At 51.6% G+C, this 17,357-nt stretch overlaps 1 protein-coding gene across 1 annotated transcript in view; it reads right to left on the bottom strand.

Moving 5' to 3' along the window:
• Positions 1-17,357, bottom strand: part of BOC (BOC cell adhesion associated, oncogene regulated) — a gene marked incomplete at its 5' end in the record, with an annotated part of 35,791 nt that overhangs the window by 4,812 nt on the left and 13,622 nt on the right. The window contains 11 exons of the mRNA XM_049629174.1: positions 1,336-1,458; positions 1,788-1,893; positions 2,376-2,557; positions 2,894-3,100; positions 3,601-3,711; positions 4,147-4,306; positions 7,633-7,940; positions 9,057-9,329; positions 9,710-10,003; positions 11,666-11,809; positions 13,644-13,790. Of these exons, the coding sequence (XP_049485131.1) occupies positions 1,336-1,458; positions 1,788-1,893; positions 2,376-2,557; positions 2,894-3,100; positions 3,601-3,711; positions 4,147-4,306; positions 7,633-7,940; positions 9,057-9,329; positions 9,710-10,003; positions 11,666-11,809; positions 13,644-13,790 (2,055 nt within the window). The remainder of the gene's footprint in view (positions 1-1,335; positions 1,459-1,787; positions 1,894-2,375; positions 2,558-2,893; positions 3,101-3,600; positions 3,712-4,146; positions 4,307-7,632; positions 7,941-9,056; positions 9,330-9,709; positions 10,004-11,665; positions 11,810-13,643; positions 13,791-17,357) is intronic.

The following is a 17,357-nucleotide window of genomic DNA, read 5'->3' as shown; positions in this document are numbered from 1 at the left end:
TCTTCATTCTCTCCAAGCCCTGACATGCTAGCAACCCCTGGTCCTACACACAGCCTCAAAAGAGACTAAAACTCGGGGCGGCTGGGTAGCTCAGTTAAACACCCGACTCTTGATTTCAGCTCAGCTCATGATCTCACGGTTCATGAGTTAGAGCCCTACACCAAACTCTTGGGATCCTCTGTCTCTTCTCTCTTTCTCTAAATACATAAACTTAAGAGACTCAATCTCGTCCCTTCTTTCTACCTTACCTCTCAGCTCTCTCCCATCTGCCCACGCCTGCAGAAATACCTGTGAGCTTTCTCAACCTCACAGCCGCAGAATTCTCAATGACCAGAGTGCCCACTGCCATCCCTGGCCATTCCCTGAGCACTCTCTCTCTCTCGTCCTCCTTCCCACACCCTCCAACCACCTGGAGCTGTGTGCAGGCTTGCCCTGCCCCCGGGTTACTCCCTTCTCAGTCACCTGAAGAGTCAATCCCTCCAGACCAGTGCAAAGCCTTTGTGAAGCCTCTCTTTGCCCTGGGTACTCTGTGTGAGTCCCCTGATACATGCACAGCCAGAAGTCCTGTGTCTACCCCCTCCCTTCACTGTGCACAACAAAAGAGGTTAGGAGTGCACACAGGAGGCACTGAGTATTTGTTGAGTAACTGACTGAAAGAGCATAAAGCTAGAAAGAGAATCTTGTCCACATAAGGAAAACGGGTTCTTTTCTTCTCTCTGTTCCTATTCCTTTGTAATTTTCTCTTGATGATGTTCTTTGCAATATACTCGGGTTATACACTTGGCAGTATTTGCAAAATGGAGATGGTGGTATCTAAACACTTGACCAATGTGGAAATATTAAGCTTTTCAGTGAAGATGTTTAACATGTTTTAGTGCAGGAAAGAATCTGGGCTTATAGTTAGATAAACTTGACCCAGAGTGTGCTCAATACCCCTAACTGGCTAAAGGACCTTGGTCAAGATACATCAATTCCTGATGCTCAGTTTCTTTCCTAACTCATGGGGTTGTGATTAAAATAAGTAAACCAATCAATGTAAGTACCAAATTTTATAGGAATATAGTGTTTATAGAAAGTTCTAACCTTAAGAATGGGTTCTATTCCATAAGTTCATGTATGAGTTAATTCCCAAGCTCCCTGAAGCCATCACCATGGCAACCTAATTCATACTTGGGGCACAGGCAAATAAAGAGTTAAAAATGACAAAGTTTAGGGGTATTTGGACAACAAGGAGTCTTCATGGGGAAGACATGACCAGCATGTCACATGGAACAGTGACTTTGTCCTGGTGGGCTAAAAATAGCAGGGGAGAGTAGAGAGCCTAAAGAGAATCACCTTTGGTTTCACAGATCATCACGTTGCTGAACTCACTCTCTCCTCCTTCGTTGAAGCACTGCATCTTGATGTCGTAGGAGGTCTCTGGCTGCAGGTGGCTGATGGAATGCCAGTATCTATCCCCTGGAAAAGGCAGCAAGAGAGTCAGTCACACGTGGTGATGTGTACCACCTAGTCCACTTGGAAGCAATCGCAGTCAGGCTTGGACAGGGGTGTGTGTCTGGGCTGGTGCCATGAATGAGGTGGAGGAGAACTACTGGAATTTTTTAGGTGCCACCCAAGTTCCTGTGGTCCCATCACCAAGGGAAGGAAGCGTGTGGATTTATGAACTTGATGACCCCACGCATGGCAGGAGTCAATGATATGGACCCAGATGCCCAAGTTTTAAACTTTCATCAACACCTAGACACCCTTGCCAACAGAGAAAACCGCGTCCCCAAAGTGCTTCTTACCTTCCACCATATCCTTCTTGTAGTCACTATCGTTGTCACTGTCTGTGGGCCGATAATAGATATAAAATCCATGGATTGGGGTGTTGTTGTTACTTGCTGGAATATACTATAGGGAAGGGAGAAGAAACAAGTTGACAATGGAGCAGAGAAGTCCTCATGTGAGCAGACCCACTGGTGGACAGGAATTTTACCCCAGCCTGGATTTAAAAATTCACTGCAGGAGTCTGGCAAATACTTCTGATGATACTCCCCAAGGCTTTCTGGGGAATGCTATGAAGGTCACTTGTTATTTAGCCTAAAGGTCCCCCAGCTTCTGGAGATAAGGAACAGACATTTCTCCAAAGATATGAGCCCCCTCTGAACCTGCCTGGGTACTGTAAGGATAAGTCAGTCTGGCGCAATTCCCAGGTACACGGGGGTTGGGAGGTGACCACTTACAGGAAGCTTTGTGAAAAAATACAGGAAGGGGTCTTAGAAGAAGGGCAGTATAGCAAAGTGATTGCTTCCTGCCCCCACTGCAGCAGCCAGCTCTTGTCATCATGAAGCTCAGCCCCCTCTCCCCTTTGCAGTCTGTGAAAGGTCACTTACCATCCACTTGAGCATGATGGTGGTCTCATTGACAGCATCCGTGAAGGTGATGTAAGGGCCTGCCACAGGCCTCTCATACACGCGGCCACTATAGCTGGACACCACATATGGCCTGGAAGGGGCACTGGGCTCGCTCTCCCCCAGCATGTTCAGAGCCCTGACACGGAACTTGTAGGAGGTGCCTGGTGAGAGTCGCTCACTTGAACCCAGGAGCTGGGAAACACTTCTGACCCACCCACCCCAGCACACCCAGGGTAGGGTCTTTTGGGTAGCTCCCAAAGGACACAAGAACTCCCATCTTTTTTGGAAAGGAGCCGCAGAGGGGATAGCTATGGACCACTATGGAGAGACAGAGAAGGAAGGACTTGTAGGATGGAGGGGACACCACCAAGAGCATCCAATGTGAGCAAGATAGCAGGTGGAGGACCAGCACAGAGTAGAGCCTCCAAAGCTCTGACTCTCCTCTGAGTGGTGGGGGACAACTAGGAGACCAGGTAGGACAGTGGCCGGACCCCTACCTTTCTCTAGACCAGTGATCTCCACCGAGAGCCGGGAAGGAGGGATGGCGCTGGTGGCCAGAATCCAGTCCCCCACTTTCTTTAGCTTCTTGTACTCTACACGGAAGGACTGGATTGGGAAGCCACCATTCCCACGGGGAATCCAGGTCACATACACAGAAGTCTCAGAGGCCATGGAGATAGTGGGCCTGTCAGGGGCTTCTGGGGCTAGAGGAAACCAGACATGAGTGAGGAAGGAAGCAGGAGGAGGGACACGATAAGGCGATGTACTGTGACTGGACTCAGCCTGCTCCTGACTGGGACCTATTTCTCCTCCCAGCCCTTGCCCTCTGGTGGCTACATCAGATCTTCCAGGGCTACCTGGGTCACCCTCTCCCAGAAGTCCTTCAGCTAGAACCCCTAGAAGCCATGCTTCTGCAGTGTCAGAGTGCGGAGGACCAAAAGTCAGCTGCTCTCCATTCTGTATTCTCTGGACCCACAGGGCCAATGCTCCCTCCCCATGTCAGACTACATTTTACTTGAAAAACTCCAATCTACGTTTTCTCATGGGGTTGGCTGGGGAGATTCCAGGAAAATGTCACAAGGCCTCCCAGACCCACAGAACAAGACCCCATTCCGCCTGCAACAAAGAACCTTGGGAGGGAGTGAACCTGCTTTCAGTTCTGACCGCTGCTCACCCCGCCCCCCTGAGCCACCGGGGGGCTTACGAGAGAGGCGGCCGTGGTCTGGCTGGCTGCTGCTTTGGGGGCTGGCTCCAGGGTCGTCTCTCTGTATCTGCTGCTCCTTGCTGGCCATGATTTCAGGTTTGGGCCGCCGTCCTGGATGGAAGTAGGTGGAGACCAGCGAGTGGGAGAGTGTGGATTAGGTGTCCCTTTCCAGACAGTTCTTTCTGCCTGAGACTTTGCAGGGGGGTGGGGATCTGGCAGGGTGATACAAATAATATAGGACACCGGCTGTGTGGACTGATTCCTAGCTCTGCCTAACCATCATGGTATTGTGCCTGACCCTAGTGTGTGTGTTGGTGGGGTGGGGGGGTGGGGTGGGGAGCAGGGCAGAGAGGCCAGCTGGCAGCTCTCCTCATGAGAGCTGGGACCCTCAGCCTGGGCTCACAAACCAAGGTGAAGCAACAGTTGAAAGGAAGATAAAGTTCAAGGTGACTAGTGGGGCAAGGTGAGCAGGGCTTCTCACCTGAGCCTGGCAGGATTTGCTCAGGCCCACAAACCCCCAAGCTGGGGGCAACATCTGACCCTCACCAGTTCGGAAGGTGACCATGGCTGTCTGGCCTTCCCCTGCACAGTTGTAAGCTGCCATCTCCACTTCATACAAGCTCCCAGGGTCAAGTCTGGTGAGGGTCAGGCGGTGCTGGTTGGCTGCAATGCTGGAGACAGTCCAGTTGTCAGAGGAGTTTGTGACCTGCTGGAGAAGGTAGCTGGTTTCAGCACTGGCATCTCAGCCTGGAGCTACCGGTGGCTATGGTTCACATAAGAAGCAGAATGGAGTCCAACAGGGCAGGAGGCAGGGAAGGAGAATGGGCTGGGTTTGTGCAGGGCGTAAGCTGGTCCTGCCAGCTCTGGGACAGCGAGGTCAGCTCCCTGGTCCCTCACCTAACCGGCCCATCAAAGAACACTCAGTGGGGAGGGTCAAAAGGCCTGACATTGCTGAGTTTCTCCAAAGACCTCCTCTCTGTATTTCTGAAAACCTCCACATTTAACTTTCTTTCTCCTTGATTTAAACCAAATAAACACAGTCTCTTCATACTATGGGATGACGATAATGATGATAAAAGCCACAGTACCAATAGAAAGAGTTTTGTCTGATGAGTGTTTACTATGTACCCTATAAAGTGCTTTCATGACAACAGCCCAAGAGACAGGTGTTAGTTTTGTTCCCGCTTCACGAAAGCTAAGGCTTGGAGAGCAATTTGCCTAAAGCCACAACACTAGTGAGAACAGAAACTGTGACTTGACTCCAGAGAGCACATTCATAATCATATGTAACTCCTCCTAGAAAGAAAAAGAGTCTGGGAGCCAGGAAATCTTGGGTTTAAGTCCCGGTTATGTCTCTTACCAGCTGTGTAACCCTGAGCAAGTTCCCTAACCTCTCTGATCCCTAATCTTTTCATCTCTAAAATGAGGCAAATAAAAGCTCTCAGCTTATTCTGAAGATTAAACTAGATCATTTACATAGTGTCAAGCACTGAACTTGGTACACAGTAGGCTCCCAGCAAATGCCTGGCCCCCTTCTCTGGACTTTCCCCACACCCTCCATTCAGTAGGTCTCTGCCATTTCAATCCTCCTTCTTCTGCTCCTGCCTTCACTCCTTTCTTAGTACTGAAAAACTGTGGATGAATTATATCTAGTATGGATCTTTAATGGCCCCACATTTCTAGCTCTTTAAAGAAAAAAAAAAAATACAGGAGTCCAGGCTCCCTCCCCAAAGGGCGATGCTGGGAGGCTGCTTCCTCTCACCTACCCCAACTCTCAGGACAAAAGGCTTAACTGCCAACTGTGCACATCTCCCAGTCTGCTGGAAGCCAAAGCCGTGGTTTGCTGAAGAATCAAACAGCTGGTAGAAAAAGCCCTAATCCCCAAGCAGAATATTCCAGAGTAGAACAAAACCTACTATTCAAGGGACAGGGATGGTCTGGGCTCATTTATGTCAGACTTCCAGGATTTGTTCCAAGGGGAGAAGTTTTCACAAACTGAGAATGCTCAGTAGTATTGGAAACCCAAACACAGTAGCCCAGGGTCTGCAGATGCAGCAGGAAATGGAACCGGCTTCCCGAACAAGAAAAAGTGAAAATGAGAGGAATGATTCCCAATCTCCTGCAAGAGAAAGGGTTGTACACACAGCCCAAACACTGATTTTTCACTTCAGAGTCCTTTCTTGTGAGATGATCTTTAAGACCCGTCAGTCCCTCAGGAATGGAACTGCTTGCAAGACATCATTTCTCTTTGGTGGCATCCACCTAGCAGCCCCAGTGCCCCTCAGGCCGAAGCCTGACAGAAGCCAGAGCCGGATGGGGCACGGTCCTCTCCCTCTCCCTGTGCCCCTTTCTCCCTTGGCCCTCCCAGCATGGGCCTCACACTTCCACTGGGCTCAGAAACAAAAATAAGAACTAGAATGGTCGTTAGTCACTGTCACACACACACACACACACACACACACACACGGTGACGGTGGCCTCAGCCTGGCATTTCCAGATCACCATGCACCACCTTTGCCAGCCTGCCTCTTGGTGAGGCAGGTTCATGGCCACCTATTGGCCTGAAAAATATGATTCTTGTTCTCATTGCTGGCTCTTGTCTAGCGGGGACCGGGAGCACTTGGCCTGCCCTGATCTCTGTCTACAACTCTGAGATGGAGGTGTCTGGTTACATGGGGAAACAAGGATTAGGACCAGGGCTGCCCCATAACCCAGTCTGAACAATGAGCTTTTTGTTAAACAAGTATTCACCCCCTTTGCTGACTGTCTACAAAGAGGCCAGGGGGCCAAGGGTTAGTGAGAAACTACCCCCCGGCCCCCACCTCGTAGGCAGTTTCGCCTCAGGTGTCTTTCTGAGGCCCCATATGTCTGTGAACTTGTCCTCACCCAAGGTCATGAAGGGAAAGAACAGAATGAGATTGCTGGCAGGGTCCAGGGCAGGGGAATGGCTACTGTGTGGCCAACACTTCGCACCACACAGGGCTGGGTGGGTTGGTTGGTTGGTTTTGGCGGGGGGAGAAGAGTTGATAAATACTTTCAGTTCCACAATCACATATTTTCAATACTTTCTACTAAGTGCACATAGCACTTTAATAGGCAAAAATAACAATGAAGGTATAATAAAATACAGCATTTATAATACATCATCAAATGACACTGTTAAAAATCCATTTAAGAACGATAATTTTCTACCATCTAATGGCCTTAGGGGGAAAAAAAAGGCACACACCTGGGATGAACAGAAATGCTCTTCAAGGACATTTGGAAATCTCATGTCCTTCTCCCCAGAGGGGTAACATCAGGTGAGCGCTCAGCCTCGAATGAAGGGGGCAGGCTGGGGGCCCTGTCCTGCCTCACAGGACATTGTGTCCAAGAGGATGGCCTAACTGGCTGTCCCCACACCCTGCCAGGGCCTGAGGTTCCCCCTGCTGACAGCTCCTGAAACATCTACCCAGACAGGCTTCCTTCTGTCAAAGAGAAGTAGCTGAGGTCTGAACAACACGATGTGCTTTCAGCTCAAATGCCTGCTTGTCAAACCTGAGCCATGGTTGAGTCCCCAAAACCGAGGGGGTATTTTATAGCCCTCAGAGAAAACACTTGTTCACAAATATTTGTTTCCCTGGCCTTAGAGCTGGCTTGCCGTGCAGAGTTCTTGCAGGGATGTACCCACAGGAGCTTACTTTGGTTAAAAAACAAAACAAAAAACAACATCAACAACAAATGACAGAGGGAAGAGGGGAGGGCAGGTGATGGTTACCAGGGAGACTGTTAACTCTCCCTAGAGAGGAGAAACTGGTGGTGTTAGCTCCTGGGAAGCCAGTGCACAGAGAACCCGAAGGGGCACACATGACTTTTTCCTGGGCCTCTTAGGTTCCCAAATGCCTCAGTCACAACCAGTTTCCCGGGAGGTGGTAGGAAAGTTCAGTGGAGGAAGGTCAAGGTCAGCGGTAGGGATTGCAGGAACTCAAGGGGAGGTGGCCAGCAGGCAGAAACCCACACCCAGCCTCACGGAGGGGAGGTCAGGCACCATACCTTGCGGTGTTTCACCACATAGTAGAGGATAGGAGCCCGGCTGCCACCCTCGTGCCGAGGCCGCCACACCAGCTCGTATGAGTCAGTCTTGGAAGTCCGTGGTGAGCTGAGGATGATGGGCGCCTCAGCAGGAGCCACCTGCCCCTTCTCTCCAGCGCACTGTGGGGAAGCTGGCTGCATGGACGTCAGGGGTTTGGGGAGCCCTGGGCGTCCCCTCAGCATCTGCTCAGGGCTTCCAGGTCTTGAGGGCGGCATGGGAGGTGTGGCAGTGTCCAGCTTAGCATCCCGCCATGGCCTCAGGGTCGTGCCTGGAGGACCAGGAAGGAAAGAGAAGTGGAGGAAGAGGATGTTGGTTCCCTTGGTCATGGGCTGAGTTGCTGCCTCGAGGCAGGAAGCAGAGAGAAGTCAGAGAGGAAACCCCTGGGGCAGGAGCCTGAGATGACCAGGGGCCCAGTCCACACATGGCCGGGCCCTGTGGGAGGAGACAGGGCTGTACTGCTGCCCTGCCGGGAGAGAAGGGCAGGCTTGGGCCTTGTGCCCAGGCATCCCGCCGCGGCCCAGGGCAGCAGGCAAGCATCTCTGCCGTCTGCTTGTTTCCCTGAGCCCATGGACTAGCCTCACCTTGCGTGAAGGTGTTCTCCTTACTCCTGAGGAACCCTGCACCCTCCTTCTCATGCCTACATTGGGGGAAGGACATGTCCCTTCACTGCGGGGTCTTAGCACCACGCACACTCTGGGCCTTTTCCTACTCCACTGCAGCCACCTGGAATGTGAGATGTGAAGTCACCTATAAATCACCTGTGAAGTCACCTCTGAGAACTTGAGAGCCCAGGACAGGCAACCCTTCCTTTCGGAAGCATCTGCAGAATGTGCCCACGCTAGTTTCTCCTCTAGCTGACCTCTGAACCACAGACGGTTAGCATCTGATCCTGAGGATTCAGCATTATTTGTTGTCACATTTTCCTCAAATTGTTTCCTTGGTGAGTTTTGTCTCCTTGATGAGCAAGCTGGGTCTTTGTTATGTCTTTCTGCACCCTACCCCCACACCCCGCCGCCCCGTCTAGTCCAAGACTGAGTATGTAAGTAACTACTCAGTCAGGGTAGGTGTCAGCTGAAATGGATCAAGCTGAAAGGGGCAGATTTGCTTTTCTTTACTCTAGAGCACTGGTTGTTGAACTGGATTCCATGGAAACCTAGCAACTCACAGATCTAAAGCATTTTTAAAAATACAATAGTAAGATCACTTCTACTAGTAAAAATGTACACCTCTGACTTTTTAATAAGTTAATGTGAACTTGCACTCATAACTAAAAGCCACTTTTATCTCATTTATAATACTGGGGTTCTAAATTGGATTTCACTTGAGGAAAGGGTTCTGTGAATGTTCAGCTGAAATCTCCTCCAGCCTTCTGGGTGACACCTACCTGGCCTGGCGGTCCTCAGCTGGACCACAGCATGGGCACTCCCAACTTCATTCTCAGCCATGCACTGGTAGACGCCTTCGTCCTCAGGCCCTACGCTGACCACCCGCAGGGCCCTGCGGGACAGTCGGAGGCGCTGGCTGGAGGCCAGGGGCACGGCATTCCTCAGCCACAGCACAGATGGCGGGGGGTTCCCACGCACTTCACAGGTGAGCTTGGCGCTCTGGCCCCATGGGATGACCAGCTGGGACAGCTCCATGGTGACCTCAGGGGGCTCTGCCAGGAAACCGGAGCAGGAGTGACAAAGGGCCTGAGTCCTCCCATTTAGGGCTAGACAGGCCCTGGGGTGGTGGGGGGGGACTGCAGTCAGGAATGGTTCCCTCCTTCCCTGTGACTGTTGATAGAGGGAAGGAAAGGTCCTGTGTCTCTTCTGTCAGAGTCATGCCCGGAAAGGGACCGGAGAGGGCGGTCAGGCACATACACCTAGACCCTGGGATCTAAGCACCTCCATCTCTCTCCTCCTCCATTACTCACTGGGCATGGGACCTCTCACAAGGCACATGACCTTATCCAGGGCTTAGGGTTATGAGCATCTAGAAAGGCCACACTGACCAAAGAGGAGGCCAAGGAGAAGAAAGTCTGCAACAGACACTCACCAAATACCTGGACGTTGTAGAGTATGACTGCTGCCCCAGGCTCCCCGACCCCATTGTCAGCCATGCAGCGGTAAGTCCCCGAGTCCTCCTCACTGGTGGCGTCAATGAGGAGGTTGCTCAGCAGGAAGCGTGTCTTATTGTAGCCAGCGACACTGGACCCATCCTTGGCCCAGGTGACCCGCGGGGGTGGAATCCCACTGGCCACGCACTCCAGGATCAGACTCTGGCCTTTGGTGACAATGATCGTCTGGGCCTCTGGAGGGTAGATGATACGAGCAGCCTCGGCGGTGGAGCCTGGAGGGGCCAGGAAGTGAAGAGCAATGCGTGCGACCAGGACTCAGTGCAGGGGAACCCCTCCACCCCGCCTTTGGCAGCCAGGGCCCAGGAAACAGTCCTCTGGGCATTTGGCATCAAACAGCCCTTCAGGGGCTTGAGACCTACATAAAGTGACTGAATTCCCCTGGGCTTGGTTTCCTTGTCAAAGACAAGGACCTGCCTCTGCAGAGAGCTATTGTAAGAGATGAGGTAATATATCGGAGCAGCAGCACTGACCCAACATATGCATGGAGAACTACGCATGTTGGCAAAGAAAAAGATGAGGCAGACAGAGAAGCAAAGTGCACCCCAAGTCCGAGGATGAGCTAGGAGACAAGGATCCGAGGTAACCCCCACACACCACCCAGAGGTCTCGGTTCCCAGTGTCCCTGACAGTGCGAGCACCTCACTGAGCTGAGCAGGACCCACTGTTTAAAAAGATGCATTTCTTGAACAGTATTACAGGTCCCCAAAGCAAATCAACTACTTTGTCGGCTGCTCAGCTAAGGAAGGCGTGACCTCTTTTCAATGCTGGGGAAGAAACCGCACAGCACTCATCAGAAGGCTGGTTGCTCTCCAATGTGCCACTCTCTTCCACGTGGACTATGTGTGATTTTACTTTATGAGCTAACCAGGGGGAGAGCCAGCTTTTATAAGACCTGAGAGCTTGGGAGGCCTTCTTTAAGAAATAGAATGTAGGCGCCTGGGTGGCTCAGTCAGTTAAGTGTCTGACCTCAGCTCAGGTCATGATCTCACAGTTTGGGAGTTTGAGACCTGCTTCGGGCTCTGTGCTGACAGCTCGGAGCCTGGAACTGCTTCAGATTCTGTGTCTCCCTCTCTGCCCCTCCCCTGCTCACACTCTGTCTCTGTGTCTCTCTCAAAAATAAGTAAAAAACATTAAAAAAAAAAAAAAAGAAACAGAATGCAAAATTATGGACACAAAAACTCCATGAGGGAGGGAGTGCTGAAGCTTGGCTTCCTTAGCTTCACAGTACATCTGCCTCTGGTGCTGACTCTAAGACCACACTCTGCATGAGATGTCCCTCCAATGAATAAGCGGGAAGGCTGGAAAAAGGCCTGGCACACAGGAGATGCTTGGTAAAGGTGAGTGTTGTTCTCATACGACTGGGGGAGTGTGTGGGCCTCCACGGACCATCCCCAGAGTGAGGTGCGGGGCACACTTCAGTGAGCAGCAGTGTAGGCACAGCCTGGCCTTGTGCCAGGCAGGCCCTGTGGCCTCACATGGGCACAGGCACACCATCATCTCTCCCATGCACGTGCCATCAGCTGCTGAGCACCAGGCCGTCCTGCCCCAGCAGACACGCCCCAACAGATCCCTGCTATGAAAGTCCCACAATGAAGGGAAGCTCTCAATGGGCAGGGGAAAGGGACCAGCAAGCACAGCCACCCCCCAGAATGAGGCAAGGGCCTACGGGAGGCCGCGAGTGGCCGGCTGGTGGGGAGAGGACCCCCGCTCTGTCTGAGTCCTGGATGCTCCGCTGGTCCAAGCTCCCCAGGTCCCCCCCCCCCTGCCGAGACCACAGACCCGGGGCCCAGGCGCTGCCCCCCCCCGCCCCCCCCCCCCCCCCCCCTCAGCCCGACCAGCCTCTTCCATCAGTGAGACACCCTGTTGCCCCTTACGGCGCACGCGGAGCCTGTCACTGGAGCCCGAGGTTTTCACTTCTTGGGTCACCGGGTTGTAGGCAGCACACTTGTACGTTCCCTCATCCTCCCGGCTCGCGTTCACAATCTGGAGGTTTCCTGATGGCATGATCAGGTAGTTATCTGAGAAAAGGGGACACAGGATGAGTTTGGGTCCAGAAAGCTGCAGCCGGCACCTCCCGGTGGGCAGGCAGGGCAGGAGCCGTGAGCTGTACACCTGAATCCCCACAGGCCCACACTGAAAATGCTGTTCTCCCACCAAAACTTCGAATCAAGTGGGCCAGAAATGCTGAGGAGTAAACCTGACCAACTAGCTGACAAACTGGCTAGCTGGCGGACTCCCCTGAGTTAGCACATAGGTCTACAGAAGTACGCTTTATACTTTCAAAGGAGCTGGAGTAGGGTGGAAACGAAGCAAGGTCTGGGGTCTGCCAGACCTGGGCTTACGCGTTGGATCTGCCGTGGACTCTGTGATTCTTGGCAAGCTGACTGACCTCTCAGATACGGTTTCCTCATTTGTAGAACGGTACGACATGTGCCGCCTCAGAGCCTACTGTAAGGACTGAAGGGCCCATGCTGCACATGCAGGTGATGAGATGATCATTCCTGCAAGCCACCAGGAAGGAGGGAAATGCATAGGACTTCCCGTGGGTCTCTGTCATGGTCACAGCTCTAAGCCACCTCACTCCTGAATTTCTGCAACCAGGGAGGAATATTCACACTCCCAACCACCACCTTCTCCACGCATGTCACTGAAACCCTTCCCTCTGCATCGTGGGTCTGCTACACTTTGTCCGCTTCTGGTCCAGAGGTGCCGTGGGGGTGGGCTTCCTGTCTTTCAACAGGAGACAGATTCACGGCTTCTGGACACCCCACTGGCTGGGGATGGTGTTCAGTCGGCTTCCTGGCAAGCAAAGCACTGGCCCTCAGCTCTAAGCTTTCTGGTGGCCTGGTCTGCCATGGTGGTCCTGGGGTCTCTGAAATCCAGGTTCACTAAGCCTGGTGCCTGCCTGTCACTGGGCTGCCCCAGGTAAGAGCAGCTTAGGCAAGTGCCTGACAGAGAAAACGCCTCGACCTCTCCTATGGAACAGGCAGGCTTCCTCCAGAGGGCTATTGCCAAGTGTCTGCTGGGGACAAAGGAGAGTTTTGCTCTATTCCTCGCACTCTCCAGTGATTTCTGAGCAGCAGGATCAGGGGTTTTACCCTTCCAAAAAATAGTTTTCTACATTTCCTGTAGTGAACATATATACATTCCTTATAAGAATATAAGAACATATCTTCCCTTCATAACCAGAAAAAGTTGATGAAAAGGTTTGAATTCTATAGGATATTTTAAAAGGTATACATTTTGAGCTGTGGGTTGAGTCACGTAGGGTCTAGCTGGCATTGAGTGAAGGGTCAGCTATGGGAAGTAGCTGACTTCATCTCGGGAGATATCCCTACTCCTCACAGGCACTCTGTGGACCCAAGCTTGGCCCCCCCGGACCAGTATGTCGTGGCCTGAGCAGGAGCTAGGTCAGCTGAGACAGCCGCATCACCAAGAAGATGGGGAGAGGGAAAAACCCAAGTCCCACTAAAGAGATTCCCCTGATGGGTGGGGGGTGAGCTCCATCGCCCCCCGGGGAATGCCGCAGCTCCACCAATGGCTGGGTTCATCAGGCGACCTCTCGGTGTGTGCCTGGGGGCAAGGAACACTGTGCCGACAGTCTTGTTCAAATGGTGGAAGCTCAGCAACGTCTTCCAGAGCCTCAAAGGATGAAGAGATTCCTCGCAACAGGGCAGAAGACCTCCATTTTGGAAGTCTAGCATCCTACAGGGCTAAATAGCAAGGTAGAAGACAGCTGACCGGTGTGAGGAGGGGACTGCTGGCATGTGGATGGGGGTTCGGGAGGCGGTAGTTGGAGGTGGTCAGCTTCCCTCCTGGCCTTGGCCTCTGGGCTCCTGCTTGCTCACTCACCCCGAGATGCCTCCAGCCACTCTTGCTTGACACTGTATCGGACCTGAGCTTTCGGGTGGCTCTCAGGAAGGTGGCAGGCAATGACTGCTGTGTTCCCCTCATCTACTTCAATCACATGCTGCACATCCAACTTGAAATCCTGGAGATCTGTGGAGAGAAGAAAAGGTGCCAATTGGGCATTGATGGAGGACAGAAACAAAGTGACATTTCCGGGTAGGTTGATGCCTTGGTGTCTTCAGTCACAAGAAACAGCTGCAGAAGCCTCACCTGCTGGGGGCTTTCTGGGAGTGGTCTAAGTCCTTCCTCCAGCTTTCTGTTGTAAGAGTTTGAGGATGGAATGTGTGGCCTTTATCACTACATGGGAGTTTAACTTGGTATATATAAGCTGGAGGGTGGGACATACGTACAGGATTCCATCAGGAGGTGCCTGCGATATCTCACCTCTTCTCATATCTCACCAGCCTCTTCTGTTACAATGAGACATGGGGGCAAGTTGGCCAAGCCCATTGGCCCTACTGAACCTGGCTGGAGATGGGTTATGATCAAGGCATAAGTGCCCTGGCACAGCTCAGTGAATGGAGACTGAAGGGAATGATGAAAGAGAATTGTGATTTCTTTTTTTTCCAGTTCAGTCAAGTTCCCTGGCTTTTCTTTGTCATCCACAATAAAAGCGACAGGCCCAAGATTCTGCTTAGTTACCAACCATGGTTATAACAGGAAGGCTGATGGTACCCACGAGCTATACTCCATGTCATGGCTGATCCTTCCTCGGGGCTAGGGGTGGGAGATCTGTGGACACTCTAAGGGCTTTCTAAGGTAAAGAGGGATCTCCCCAGTGTAGCTGACGGCAGTGGAATGTGGGAGAGCTGAGGGTCCTGACACCAGGCTGCAGTGTCTGCAGCATGGTGGCTGTCTCTTCTGACTTGGCTTGGTGGGAAGACTGGAATCTAAACTGGGAGAGGATGGAGATCCATCTGGAACAAGAGCAGGATGTTTCCCAAACAATCTAACAGTTCACACAACAAAACTCTCTTTGCGTGAGCCAAATCACCGAAGTTGCTGAACAAAACGGGATACTTGTGCCATAAGCCACGTGCCAAATTTATTTTATCAGGACTGCAGCTGAATTGAAGAGAAGACATAAGATAAGAAAGATGAGACTATTTACCCAAACACTCCTTCGTAGAGCTACTTAGCCCTGGAGGCACCCTCTCTGAATGCTGTCTATACCAAATTCTGTGAGCTCCTGAGAGCGGACACCCGCAGAGCTTTTACCGCAACTCCACTGCAAGACTCCACCTGCCTGTGTTGTTTTCCCTGGAGACCCAGAGAAGGCAAGAAGGTGACGGGAGCAGGTGGGAACCACGTTTCTCACAGAAAAGGCAGTTAGTTACCAAAAACAAACTACTGTCACTACAGGAGAGCACAGTGATCAAGGCACGTAGTGAGGTCAGAAGGTTTCCCACCTGATGGAACTTGCCAGAAGCTCTTAGACAAGCTGTGCCAGGACAGGAAAGCCCTTTCGTTTCTATGAAAGGATCACTGTCCCTCTGATTATAACAGTAGGACTTTTCAGGGGCAGGGGCCAAGTCTAAACCTACGCAGGGCCTGATCTCATTAGATGCTCAGTAAATGCTGAATGACCAAATGAGGGACTATCTCAGAAACTGGGGCCCTCAAATCAGGTACCAGATACCCATTTATGTTGCCTATGAACTCAAATTTCCTAGTTGTGTCTCACCTATACTACAAGCTGAAGGACAAAGTCCTACCACAACAAATTTTCTATAAATCTTTTCTCTACTTATGGCCAAACTTTTATCAAAGTATGGCTATTTTTAAAATAGAATGTTTCTTAAGAGGTCACTTCCAGAGTCACAGAAAAGATGTGACATAGGTCTCATGAATGTGGAGTAGGAAATACATGCTGTTCACAAGCGGGTGGCAAAAGCAAAGGCAGACTGCCTGATTGATTTCTACTGCCCCCTTTTACTTTCTGGGGTAAGTAAACGCCTCAAGTGAGGCACATGGGTCAAGGGGAGCTCTCACTCAAGGATTCCTTCTTTTGGGTGGGTTGTAGAGCCTTTGGGGCTGTTAAAGAATTTTCTCATCATTATTTAATTTTGTATATGTGATATCTGACTCCAGCTAAATTGGAAATTCCTAAGGGGCAGCCTATTAATTTTGCACTCCACGCCCCAGCCCTAAGCCCCACTGCACAGTATGCAGGATACAGCAAATTCCCTACAAATCCTCGTTAAATGAATGAACAATTTGAAAGGTTGAGCCCCAGGCCCGCTTCATGGGACTGCCATCTGTATAGCTGAATGTGGCTCTGAGCCTGGAAGGGGCCAGCACTTGGCTCAATGCTCTGCCATCACCGTCTTCAAATTCTTAACGTTTGCACAAAAGACCCCACATTTTCATTTTGCATTAGACCCCCAAAATTATGTAGCCCAGTCCTGGCTGAGCTTCTCAGCCAAAACAGCGGATGTGTTTTTTTCTCGGAGAGGAAGGAGATACGGACTACGGGAAGGGGTGGATGGTCTGGGCGCAGTGTGTTCTGGCTAAATATTACTAACTGCTTTTCAAAAGCAATGCACTTAAACAATGCAAAAGCCTTAATCCTCCTCGGCACAGTGCGTGCTGTACCTGCCAAGTCAGGAGGATCTCCACAAAGAGAGCTGTGAGCGATTGTCAGCTCAGGGGCATCTGGAAAATTCTGTCATCAAAAAGTAAATCTAAAACTACTCCACCAAGAGATTGAGTTTTTTTCCTCCTCCTCCTCCTCTTCTTTATTTCATTCCAAAGAAATTTGCCTCAAGCAAGAATATACTTAAACAGATCATTTTACAAGAAAGGAGTTTGGCACCAGAATGCCATCTCCACGCTAATGGCCCAGGCTCTTGCCATTGTAACTGAGAGTTTATCCAGGCACAGCTCACGTCCTCCTCCGTGCACCCACCTCACTGACCCAATACTAGAAAACATACGCACCCCCACCCCCTCCCTCAGTCCCTCTTGGCTCCTTCTGCACCCTGTGACAATTGCTAAGTCGGAGACAGAAGGCCGTGCGGTGGGGAAGGCGCAAAGCTGGGCACCGGTCAGCCATGTGGCCAGAGAGCCCCTCTGTTCCGATGCCAACATGTGCACAACAGCTCATGTGGGCAGGACCGAGGACACCCCAGCTGGGCATCCAGCTCCCCACAAGGGCCTACTGGCAGACCAGTCTTCCTGGCTTCAAAAGAAATAAGGAGTAGTTAGGTCCTTGGCCCTGTCCCCTCCTTGTTCCTCCCAAGCTTAAGCCTTAGCTGCTGCTTCACTAGACAAACACATCCAATTTGGCTGCTGGAGTAAAGTTGAGTTTCACTAAGGGATCAAAGGCAGAGTAACAAAGTGATGATGGATGTGAAAATCAGAGTACCCTTCTCTAGTGTTTTTAGGCAGGAAGGAGACTGGGGGTAGGGGCGGGGGTGGTGTGGAGACATCATGATCAGTAATGGCCTAAGCAGCCACCAGATGAGGCAGATGCAGAGATCTGGTTGGCTGCAAGTGAAGGAAACCAGTCTGTTCCCAGGCTCCTTTGTCTGCAAAGCCGGTTTCCTGGCCAGTCCCCGGGGCTGCTCAGGGCACCTCACTGGGACGGGGCTGGGGTGGGGGGGGCAGGCCCTTGAGTTTCAAATGGGGTTAACAGGCCTCACTGCAGAATGATGG

Source organism: Panthera uncia, chromosome C2 (assembly GCF_023721935.1).
Source record: "Panthera uncia isolate 11264 chromosome C2, Puncia_PCG_1.0, whole genome shotgun sequence".
Classification (NCBI taxonomy): domain Eukaryota; kingdom Metazoa; phylum Chordata; class Mammalia; order Carnivora; family Felidae; genus Panthera; species Panthera uncia.
Note: the sequence above shows the minus strand (reverse complement) of the source record. Positions and strands in the feature narration are given on the sequence as shown.